This window comes from Taudactylus pleione, unplaced genomic scaffold, assembly GCF_031769625.1.
Source record: "Taudactylus pleione unplaced genomic scaffold, aTauple2 ptg000161l, whole genome shotgun sequence".
NCBI lineage: Eukaryota > Metazoa > Chordata > Amphibia > Anura > Myobatrachidae > Taudactylus > Taudactylus pleione.
In genome coordinates, this window is record NW_028284563.1 from 326,110 (window position 1) to 338,505 (window position 12,396).

A 12,396-nucleotide genomic window follows, 5' to 3' on the forward strand; every position below is an offset into this window, starting at 1 on the left:
CTTGGAGTCAGCATCTGCTCTCCAAGAGTGCAACCACAGGGAGAGGCGAGCTGTCACTGCTGCCGAAGAAATCCTATAAGTGAGGAGACCAATATCTAAGGCTGCCTCATTGACATATGTAGCCGTGTCTCTGAGATCCGTGTCCAGAGACGCCTCCATGGCATCCATCCAGCTTTCCATGCCCTGGCTACCCAGCTCATGGCCATAGGCGGTCTGGAAGCCCCGCCAGCAAGGGAATAAATGGATTTGAAGCAAAGCTCCACTTTGCGATCCGTAACATCCTTTAAGGAAGACATGGAGGGCATGGGTAATGTTGCACTCTTCACTAGGCGTGCAACATGAGAATCACCTAGGAATGAGTTTCCCATTTTGAGAAATAATCCTCCGCAAAAGGGTATGCAACTGCCAACCTGTTCTGAGGCTGGAATCTCTTACCCAGAGTTCTCCACGCCTCCTCTAAATGATCCATCAATTGACCTGATGGATGCCACGGTATTTCCTCTCCTTTAACATCCTCAAAGAAGGCATATTGGGATTTAGCCACTGGGGGATCCAAATCATCAATAACCAAGGCCCACGGACTGCCTGTATAAGGCTTGGTATAGATTTTCTAGACTTGGACTCCACCTCCTTAGGTTGAAGGAGCTCTGAGTCAGATAAGTCATGCATTTCACCATCATCAGACGTCATGTCATCATCATATTGAGCAGTCTGTGACAATTGCAATGGCCGTTTATAAGGCCACAAAGGTGACTCTCCCTGTAAAATGTCCGTCAGGTGCTGTACCATGTTGGACAATTTGTTAACCCACACAGGTTCCTGAGAAGCCTGAGGGGGCGATAATGGGAGACACTGGGGTATAATCAACTGCCTGAGGAACCCCTGCATGGGTGAGGAGGCAAACACCTGCTGCGCGGGCCCCACCTGGGAAAGTGTAGGAGGGGCAGATATATGACCCATAATGGCAGACAGTGCAGTAGCAAAACTAGCCCAGGGTGGCTCCTGTACCGAGCTGCCACTGCTGCTCTCCTTGATTACCACAGTGCGTGGGCTAGCTGCACACACTTTACACAGCCATTCATGGTCTCCCTCCCCCTCTGCTGTATGTATCTTGTATAAAGTACACATAGGCTGGAGGGGGGAATCCTGTTCACTCGCAGACATGATGCCAATGAAGGGTTAAATGTGACTCCCCACACAGAAAAACTGGTTTACTGTGAGGCAATAAGCACCCTGCAAAACCGCACCACAAGGGCTTGTAGCAGAAAGAACAGGGATAGTAAAAAGGCTGATAGAAGAAATACACACAGTCAGACAGCACTAGCACACAGTCACATATAATGCAGAATAATGACCTGCACTAATAGCACTTCCCTCAACTACGCAGACACAGAGCCTGGTAGGAGACAGAGCAGCATACTCTGACCTTTAAATCAGAGGAGAGGTATGCGGGGGACCCTGACCACGATGCCACCATCATCACTATCCAGCAGCGTTCGCGCACTTTCCTGAAGAAAATGGCCACCAAGGAACTGAAAGGAGGCGGGCCTGTGGTAGGAGCGCTTACACAGGCAGCCAGACCGCAATGGAGAGGCACTGTGCAGCGGGGGAGGCGCCGCCTGTCAGACAGGGAAGGCACTCTTCCACTGGCATGCTATTAACCGCATGGATGCTGGAACATGTCCTTAATGCTACAGCCCGCTGTCCCTGGTGGTCTAGTGGAAAGCGCAGGATTAGTACCTGTATCCACGCGCAGCCTGTCCCCAGGGAGCCTCCTGCCTGAGGACTAAATGACTGTGAATCGGCGGGTACCCTCTGCAAGGCCCCGCCGCTTACCTGAACCCCTGTGAATCCGGCCACAGTCAGGGACATTCTGGGGACACCGCTAGCTGGGACCCTGGACACCCACCAGGCTCCCCGGATCAGTAACGGTGGTCTGGTCCGGCGGGGTGAAGGAGCAACGGCATGGACGTCTGTACAGACGTTCCATGCTGTCCTACTCTAGATGTGCAGCAAAAGCCCCACTCTGTAATGGTGAACAGACTCCTGGCCGGGCACCTACGAAACTAGTTCTATTCTAATTTGCCCTTATCACCTCCAAGGGGTAAATTTACTAAGTGGGGGATTTTGGAACCCACCTCTTCTCAGCGTGTTTAATCTGGAAATTGAAAATGGTCATGATATGAAAAGTTCCAGGTAAAACGAACATGGTGATTACATGTGTCACATTTCAGGTAGTTTACTCACAGGTATCTAGCCATGAAGCCGTATGATCACAGCAATGTACATCTAAAGATACCATATCTTTGGCAAATGTCCTGCATTGCACTTCTTACGGCTTCATGATTTGCACACAGGTACACACGTACTGCGGGATTGTTGAAGTTTGCGATGTAGAACTTTTGTGCAGTTTTCTCAAACATGAATCAGGTTTCGCTTTGTAATTAATGCAAACTCTCTGATTTCAGCTATCACAGAACTAAGAAGAAAAGATCTGAAGAAATCCTAGGATGCAATCTGTATGCAGAGACCCAGATGCCTACATTCCGCAGGTCTCCTAACTACATCCCGCAGAGACCAGAGAGCTGCAGATCCCTGCTGCTGAAATATAGCACACAAGAGCGAGAATTATAATACAAGCAAATATTTATATATAAAAACAAAATAAAAAAAATAATAATAATAAAAAAAAAAAAATACACGACTGAATGCTGTTGCAGGAAATGCCATATATTATATATATATATATATATATATATACACACACACACTTGGGGTTATTAGCTTGGTAGATTGGTGTTAGTGGTGCAGTGATTAGATGCAGAATTAGAGTCCACACATTGCATTCCAGTAAAACAAATGATAAATGGTGCTTTTACTTCAGCATGGTCATCAGGAAACAGAAATAAAATAATAAACAACCTAGCCCTTTCTTAGGGCACTAGCTCACTTCTTGAGCCCTCTCTATAGAAGCAGCTAATCTGCATGAAAGTCTCTCACAGTCTCTGAGATTTGTGGTCCTTCCTGCCACATGCAGGTCTGGACACTGGCCTCCTGGCCTGGTATAGCTTTCGCAGCTTGTTTGCTGCCGCCTCTCACAAGGACAGTGTCAGAGGTATATGGATCTGCCTGCCTCCTTGCAGGTATGATCCTGACCACCTGGTCTGCTTCACTCACACTGCAGCCCCACCTGGACTGTCTGGCTGTGTCCACCAGCAGCCTCACCTGGGCTCTGGTCATACGGCAGCCATTATACATCTTCCCACAATGCTTTTCTACTGTGTGTGGGCGGATCTGTCCTGCCCCACACAATCTGCTGCCCACCAGTGCCACCTCTGGTGATACTGCCACAAAATAAATATTATATATATATATATATATATATATAATTTATTTTTATTTTTTTTAAACAATCCATTGAAGCCGGCACTCACTGCAGCATTTTCATCCATTTGGGGTGCAACCTCTATGTGACCACCAAAAAATTAGGTTCACTTGTATGCAACAAAAAAATCCAAATTTGTAGGGCATTCACCATCACTAAAGTAAACAAGTCCTTTATTTGTTACATACCACCAGTATCATAATATTCAGGCTATGTCCGACGTTTCGGTCCCATGTGGTATCTTTGTCAAGGTTGAAAGACGTCACAGATAATCACCACAATTTAAATACCATGAGCACTACTTACCAGGTGAGAGCCATGTAACTGCTGCCCAGCGTGCATACCGTACTGGAACGCACGCCCGAGTAGCCCAACCCACTTAGGAGGAAATGCAGCCAAGCCTCACTATCAGACAACCAATCAATGGAGAGGACAGTCACATGTTGTTGAGGTCACGTGGGGCGGGCACCCACTACGTCACCTTACAATACAATTTATAGTAAAATGTCATCACCAACAGTAGCGGCCTGCATACCACGCAGCCTAACAGCACCAATAACAAATCCACCCCATCACGCACCACGGTAGCGGCATAACGAAGCACGTAACCGCAGCGCCACATTCCCATGCTCGTGCAAACACAACATGCATGACTATCAGGAGAACAAGCCAATCGCATTACGGGGTTTCAATCTAACCTCCAATAGGAACCCAGCATGGGTGTCTCTAACCAACATTTGTAAACAAAAGTACTAATATGATGGGCGGATCTAAGACAATTATTACATAGATAGATATATATATATATCTATCTATCTATCTATCTACACATACACAATGTTAAATTAACCAAGTAAATAAATGCACATCTGCGGGATTGGAACAAGGAAGATGATGATGGGATACTTGGGAGAAAAAATTATCCAGACTGTACTGTAGAGTGCTATATAACTATTATGCTAGGGGTGTGTACAGAAATCTGAGAGTCCGGGCAGGCTCGGGCCGCGAGTGGGGCAAGTTGCAGTGCCGTTACCGACCATTCCACGCCTGTGCAATAGCAACTCGTCTCCTCGCACCTAATAACCTCTAACAGTCTACACAGAATCCCTGTAATCTACACAACTATCATTTATACTTTGTCTTCTGCACTAGCACAAACTGATGCAATACTGAGAGAGTTGTTCCTGGTTTGCATAGGTGTATGATAGTTTATTGTAAACAGTTTGGTTATTTCATTGATCTCACTAGTATCTAGCCTCCAATCTTATTACCCCAAAAAATAAGCCACTGAAATTATACATGGGAATGTAGCCTGGCCAATGGTTTCAGAGGCAACTATCTGTGATAACATTAGATACCATTCGGGATAACTGGTGCAAGCACCTACAGATTTACATTTGATTTGTTGCCCCTATTTGCTGTGCCGCCTTAGAGCGTGGCTTTATCCTCCACCGATCCCCTTCTGTAATATATCAATGAATGTATTCCTACAGTAATCGATGTTAAACATTTTTTTTTGACTGACATGTAGATCTGCCTTCACATAACCCCTTATCCACCCTTAGCAGAAATACAGATGCAAACATTAGTAGTATAAATCCAGTATGGTGAAGCAACAAAGCTGACAGTATACAGTCATTATGTCAGCAGTAAGAATGTCGACAGACATATCGAAATTGTGAATGTTAGGGTAACAATCGCCCTAAAATCACTGTCATTATGCAGACTGTCAACATTCATACTGTTGACATTTGACATGTCAACATTTTGTACTCCACCCCTCAAAGCAGGTCCTCGGCCAACCAAGTAATCAGCAGCTGTGATTGGCTCTTCTCTATTGGCCCCTGTTATGACATCATAACCAGAGTACTGCACAGCAACAGGATACTGATGATGCACACAGACACTACTCAGCGGTGAAATCCTTTAAGTATACCTATAGCATACTCACAGTGAAGGCTGACATTTTGTTCACTAAGACCGAAGTGCCTCATGTCTCAGGGTTATCACCGGTTGATATTAATAGTAAGCACACTCATAACTACTGGGTCAGCCAACAAAATGAGAGCCTCAGCTGTTTTAAGGCAACAGGAACACTTTGGGCTCAATCCAATTAGATGCGGTGTTCTTGCCCCTGCAAGTAAGGGCGACTATGAGACACACTTATGGGGCATACACAGTAGATGATTTTTATGAATGACAACGTTATCGCTCACATCGCCCAGTGTTTTTGCACTTAACGACCAGCTCGATCTGGGGATTTGGTTAATGATGCCGAATACAGCACGCCCTCCTCCCCCACGCCGTCCTTCATCGTGGCAGATAGTGTGTATACACCTACCAATGTCGGCACCCCCGCTGGGCCCCACCGCAGGCTATATCGACGCATACACACATAGTCTAGTGTGTATGCGGCTCTAGAGTACCACAAGATTTGTTTGCGGGCTGCGTACAAAAATCCACTCATCTGAGGTCGCGAGGGATGTGAGTTCTGATGCCGTTGCTGGCATTTATGCCCCGTTACAACAGCAGCTCACCCCCGAATTGATTCCTTTAAATGCAGTACTCTGATAGGTTTATTCTAGAAGTTTAATGGAGGCCTGACTTCACATACAGTGGCCTTTCATTGAAATATATGTTTATTGTATTTAGCATGAGCACAAGTTTCTTTTGTAACTGAAAGTTCTATCATGCCATCTTTTATTGTAGTTCCGTACAGTTTTTCTCTCATTTATTGCTATTATATTATATTATCGGGATTACAAAAGGAAGAAACTCCTCCAGGTTTGTTTACAAGTTTGTTTTATCCTCTTTCCCTTGAGACAATTGTTTCTGAGGAGAACAACACTGGAAATTTAGAGCGAGTCTCGCACTTCTGCATGTGGCCCTGACGAGACAATAGATCTCTCACTAGCAGGTTTATTGCAGAGAGAACGTGGCTCATCACTACAAATCTTGGTTCTCAGAGTTACATTTGGACACTTTGGCTTATTAAACACGGTTGGTTTCTGACACAACAACGCTATAAATTCTACAGCGAAGATGGGAAAAAAGGAGACATGGAAAGAAAGGGTATAAAAGATATATAACAAAAAAGTTGCCTCTCAAAGTAAAGTTTAAAACTGCGATTGTCAAAAATTAGAATTGCACGTCATTTTGGTTTTTGGCGGATGCCCACAAAATCTGCACCGCATTACATACACCTACTGGGTAAAGGTAAGAAAGTCCTTGCCCTCTAACTTTTTTGATGAGGAAAGTGAGATTTAAGTATGCAAGAGACCCAAAATCACTATTTTCATATAAAAAACACCTTACCTCTGATCTAGCTGAGAGTACCTAACAGATACATGTATCTGCCCTGAGTTGCTCTTCAGTGGGCTGAATGTAATCACTGATTTTTTTATTTAGTGCCAACTCCTCAGCTTCCTCTCTAAATCCACTCTGCAGTGTCCCCCAGATAGGACAAAAGAGGATTACAGGACATGAATAGAATTGAGACATACAAGTAGTATGGAGGGCCCTGCTCATGGCAGAGCTTACAATTTAAGGGCCGTATTCAATATGAGGCGAAAAGTCAGTTTTCACGTGTTTTTGGCGGAAACTTTTCGCCGATGACGTCATTTTCGCCTGTTTTGGTTTTACCCTGTATTCAACTTGAAAGACTTTCCGCCTAGGCGGAAAGTCAAGTCAATGCAATGTAATAGGCGGAAAAGTTTTGCCTATGAATAGCGGGCGGAAAAAAGTGCAGAATTGCGGTTTTGGGGTGCAACATTGTAGGAACCCCCCTGCAGCCTTCAGACAGTCCCCCAAAGGTAAACTGCGTCAAAAAATTTTTTAAAAACACTTTTGAACACCCCAAAAAAAACACTTTCATTTTGGAGGCGAAAAAAAAAAAATGTTGGGGGTCAAAGTTAAAAACTAGCTAGCTAGACTCTGGAGGGGGGTCCCCAAGTATACCCCAAGTGTTTTTTTTATTGCAGGTGCTTGCAGAAGGTGGAATTTTCACAATTTTTTCAACTTCACTTTAGCAACTTTTAAATATGCTGACCCCCATTTTCAAGTACCCCAAATTTGCTGGGATAACTTATTTTCATCAAAAAAACCTCCAAAATACTATTCTGCACTACTTATTAAAAAATGCTATTTAGCGACTATTAAGCCCGTTTAAAAACACCAAATACCTTCAGCAAGCCAAATCGGGGGGTATCATAGCTAACCCCCATGTCAGAGCATCATTTGGGGGGTGTCAGGCTGATTTCCACAAATTTGACAGTACTTTCCGCCTGTTGAGGTTATATGCTGGGTCCAGTTTTCACGTACTTCCATATTGAATATGGGATAAAGCAGGGACGACCGCAATACTTTTCCGCCTGCAAAACAGGCGAAGTAGGCGGAAAGTCCGGGCCGCGAAAAAGTATTGCGGCTCGGCTCAAGTTGAATACGGCTCTACCAGTGAATGGCACAGCTGCAACCAGAGAAGTGAGTGTGTCACAGAGTGGGGACTGGGGCAGTTGTGAGGACATACCAGTGTATTGCCATTTTAAACGCTAAACAGGCTTTATACAGATCTGGAACGCAACCTGTGTGTAAGACTGCATCTTACAACGTGGCCAAGTATACTTATCATTGCATTGCTATATATTTGGAATTAGCTCAATTATTTTTAATTTCAAGAATGCAATTTCTCAAGCATGAAGGTAGGTGTATGACATGAACAGTCTTAAAACATTTCGGCATATTGGAACTGTATGATAAATTTCACACATGCAAACACCAGAGGTTTATGTAACAGGGCGCGAGTTGTGTGAAGCAGCAATCCCAACTGCAGATTTAAAGCGGCAATAATTTAAAAGGCAAAGCCATGCCGGTATTGCCGCTTTAAATCTGCAACCCAAATTGTGATCTTTTCCACGACTCGCACCCTATTACATAAACGCCCAGATAATTGGATGAAAAAAAAAGCCTTTGGATATATTAATTTTACTGCAGCACCATCAGTATAGGTCACATCAGAAGCTATAAAAAACAAAACTAAAAAAAAAAAAAAAAAAAAACAAACACACAAAACAAGCAAGAAAACAGCTCAATGTCATTGGTTCTGCAATTGCAGACTTTCCGCTAATTACTGTTTGTCTGTTTTCTGTTGCTGGATGTTACTATCCAGGGTCAATGGCTTCATGACCAATAGACAACAATGCAGGACCTGCATGTACCATGTGATAAAGCTTCCAGTGAAAGTGACAATAACTTAATACTACATTTCCACTTGCAGATCCTTCAATATGTAAAAAAAATAAAAAGTTCTAACTACCACCCATAGGTCCAATATAAAGGTCTTCTAAATAAACAATAATACTATATGTGAAACAAGAGAGCGAGGGGGCACTTTGATGTGTAATACAGTGGTTCCCAAACTGTGCGCCAGGGTGCCGCAGCCGGAAGGAACCTGCTGTCATCTCAGCAGGCCTGGCCAAAATGATGATCGCGATCTACCGGTAGCTCGCAGAGCCGCACCGGTAGATCGCGATCAACTTTCCTTCAGAGAGTGGATCGCTGGCCTCTGAATCTATGAGACTAAAGAAACCTCTGATCGCTCCAGCATTCCTAGTGATGCAGTGCGTGGGGGCACAGGTGACGTCATCTGTGCACCCGCGGCCCCGTGCAATGCATCACTGGGTACTTATAAGCATCCTTCGCGCCTGTTGGATCCAGCTTGACCCAGTCAGCGCAGCGGCAGAGACAGACACAGCAGGTGGAGCGGTCCCCAGCGTGAACTTCATGCAGGTAAGTTCAGCACAGGGGTGTGGGGGATACTAGTGGGGGCACTGCCTAAGAGGCACTACATAATGGGCTCAACTACAGGAGGCATTGCATAATGGGCGGTACTACAGGGGACTTTACATAAGGAGCACTACTACAGGGTGCACTGCATAAGGGGCACTATTACTGGGGGCATTGCATAAGGGGCACTATTACTGGGGGCATTGCATAAGGGGCACTACTATAGTGGGCATTGCATAACAGGCACTACCACAGAGGGCATTGCATAACAGGCACTACTATAGTGGCCATTGTATCATGGGCAGTTCTACAGGGGGCACTACTTAAAGGGCAGTACTACACGTAATTTGGCTTATGGGTGCCTTGAAAAAAAATGAAGGAGACCCTAAGGGTGCATTCAACTGAAAGTTTGGGAACCACTGGTGTAATAGTTTTGGAACGGTTATAAGGATTTTATACCCTGAATTGGAGCAGCTTAAATAGTCAACTTTTTTTTATCTAAGATTTTTGTCCCCGTTATAATGCATATAAAAAACTTTTATGGGTTTTGTTTTGTTGCTGTATATTTATATATAAACGAACAGTTCCTACTTGTCACATGATATTCTGCTGCTATTAAATGGCCACCGCTTTCTTGTGATGTATTATAGGAATGGGTATGTAATGCCGGCTCCCCTGTCGGTATTGAGTCCGCGTCCGCCAGTTTCATAACTACATCCCGAATTACAAAATGATTGAATCATTAGTGTACAGTACTGTACATGATACATATATAACTGAATGTAACTATTGATTGGTTTCTCAGCTAGTTTATATTTGCTTTTAATGATTTACAATCTATCCTTAAAATGAACTAAGGCCCTTCGCTTTTCGTGCCCCTATAGCAGGAGTGGGAAATAAGTGCACCCTCCCAGCTGCAGTAGAACTACACATCCCAGGGTACCCTGCCACAGTTTTGCTATTTGGCCACGCCAAAACTGTTCCAGGACATGCTGGGATGTGTAGTTCAACATCAGTTGGAGAGCCGTCTCTTGCTCACACCTGCCCTATAGTATACACATACAGAACGGTGCTTTACTTTCATTGTAAGAATGGTGTCACATGTGCACTTTTTAGCTTAGCACTAGTAACTCACAAGCCTTAGCGCTCGTTTGAAGGTTGAGAAACCCTGACACTTACACCTGAGCTTCTGAAGCATTGCGGTAAATGCAGAGAATAGGTGCATAGGGGTCATCAGCTCCTATAGGAGGCACGTGGGGCATTCCCGTATGATCACAGAAAAACACCCCTAAAAACGAAGCAAACGTGATTGGGTTCTTGAGGTGTGCACAGGTAGCTTTAGTGCAATAAATTCACATTTCCCCCATCAACTTTATTAAAGTGGGTTGAAACACAAATAAAATCAATGGGGCACAGTAAGAGAATTTAGAAAAATACATTTTATTGGGTATTTCTGAATATATATCCTTATGGACTTAGGTGTTGGAACATCCAGAGTTCATCATCTGATTTATAATTTTACTCACAACATGCAGCCAGTACTTGATTCTTGTAGCCAAACCCAATCACGGTCAACGCTGTGATCTGCCAGGCTGATTTATTATTTTTAATATGTGATTTATTGTATGTCTTTTGTTATGATGATTTGTCTGCTATTAATGGAGGAGTTACGGACTACAAACTGCCTGATTGAACAGCGACATCTGCAGATTACACAGCGAGAGCACCGTAACAAGACAATAACTATGAATCAATGGCAATCATTCAACATTTATTCACTGTACATGAAATAAACCAACAAATAGAAAACGATCTGTTCATTCTCCGATAAAAAAAACTGAACCTGGCCTAATGTAATTGAGAAATCTTCTCTCTTATAACAGCCCCGTAACCATCAACTGAAATTCCTGGTAGTATAGTATAATGTTGGGTGGACACGTACTTTATTTGCACCAGTGGTAAATTCCATTAAAGCTGCAGTCGGCAACAGTTGGAATAATAGAAATATAGTTATAGCGAATGAGATATCCCCATTAATAATAAACCAGCTTAAATGGAGAATTGTTATAAGTGATATTAGTCATTTGTGGAAAATCAATTATCTTGGAGTAAAGCACGAAAATACAAAGTAAAAAATAAACAGGGACGATATGGAGATTTTGCTGGCACAGTGAAGTAGAGGAGCTGGCAAACGGAATTAGAGAGGGAGCGATCACACGGGCGTAAATGCCAAGCTGCATCTTGCAATTTCATTTAAGGCCGTAAAACAAATAGACAGCGAAGCCAATGAGCAGGACAGCCAAGAAGAAAAGGACGGTCAGCTGCAGCTGGAACAGCACGTATGACAAAAGCCCGTTCACGAGCATGGAAAGGGAGATGATGAAGAGCCTGGTGATGTTACTGCTGTGCTTCATTACAGCCGACATAATCAAGCCGTTGAGGGCCTGGCTGACGATGATTACCAGGACCCAAATGGAGAAGCCATCCAGGAAGCCTTGGCTGTGACCTCCGGTTACATGAACCAGCAAGTTGATGATTATGCCAAAGGAATACAGGAAAATGTTCTGCAAGTTCAGTGGGATTTTCTGAGTCTTTAGCGTGACCTCTGTGTAAACAGCGGACAGTCCCGAGATCACGCAATAGAGTAGGATTAGCAGCAGACCTGGAAGACTGACGTATAAGTGGGTATCGGCAGCACGCTCCTCTATATCCTGAATCCCACCATAGCTGTAGAACACGCCAGCCGCCATCAGCAGAAATAAGGCATACCACTTGCGGGCAGAGAGCCTCTGACGTAAGAAGACGCTGTAAAGCAGGGCCGTACTGACAATCTTCAGGTTGCTCAAGACTTGGAAACTGCTGGGGTCCATGAAGTGCTGCAGGTGAACCACTAAATTATTGTTGGCGCCATACAGAATAGCAGGCAGGGCGTAGGGAGCAGCCAGCCTCCATGAGACGGATATCTGCAACGGCTTCCGATCCCAGATCAGCAGCAAGACGATGGACACTGAGAATTTGGACAACTCAATAAGGAGGACAACAGCAGATGAACTGAACGGGATCTGTCCACCCACTCTACACAGGGTTATCAAAGGGGCATGAGACCCATAGATGAAGACAGACACTACTAACATCAGTCCCCATATCACTCGCCTGAGTATCTTACCAGTGGACGAACTCAGCGATTCCACTGGCCCCACATTATCAATAATAAACATCCCTGCAGAACC

At 44.3% G+C, this 12,396-nt stretch overlaps 2 protein-coding genes across 2 annotated transcripts in view; one reads left to right on the plus strand and one right to left on the minus strand.

Annotated features, from left to right (window-relative positions):
- The window catches only part of LOC148521500 (uncharacterized), an 86,412-nt gene extending 83,783 nt beyond the window's left edge, over positions 1-2,629 (plus strand). Inside the window, exon 12 of the mRNA XM_088475047.1 lies at positions 2,469-2,629. Within this exon, the coding sequence (XP_088331173.1) occupies positions 2,469-2,509 (41 nt within the window). The 3' untranslated portion in view covers positions 2,510-2,629. The remainder of the gene's footprint in view (positions 1-2,468) is intronic.
- Positions 2,630-10,585: 7,956 nt separating this feature from the next.
- Positions 10,586-12,384, minus strand: SLC35A4 (solute carrier family 35 member A4). The gene has a single exon (XM_088475048.1). It carries the CDS (start codon positions 12,382-12,384, stop codon positions 11,416-11,418), a length of 969 nt encoding a protein of 322 aa, XP_088331174.1. The 3' UTR covers positions 10,586-11,415.
- Positions 12,385-12,396: the final 12 nt, after the last annotated feature.

Bases quoted from the DNA above. Each gene is read 5' to 3' on its own strand.
- SLC35A4 (XM_088475048.1), bottom strand. From the start codon at position 12,384: ATGTTTATTATTGATAATGTGGGGCCAGTGGAATCGCTGAGTTCGTCC.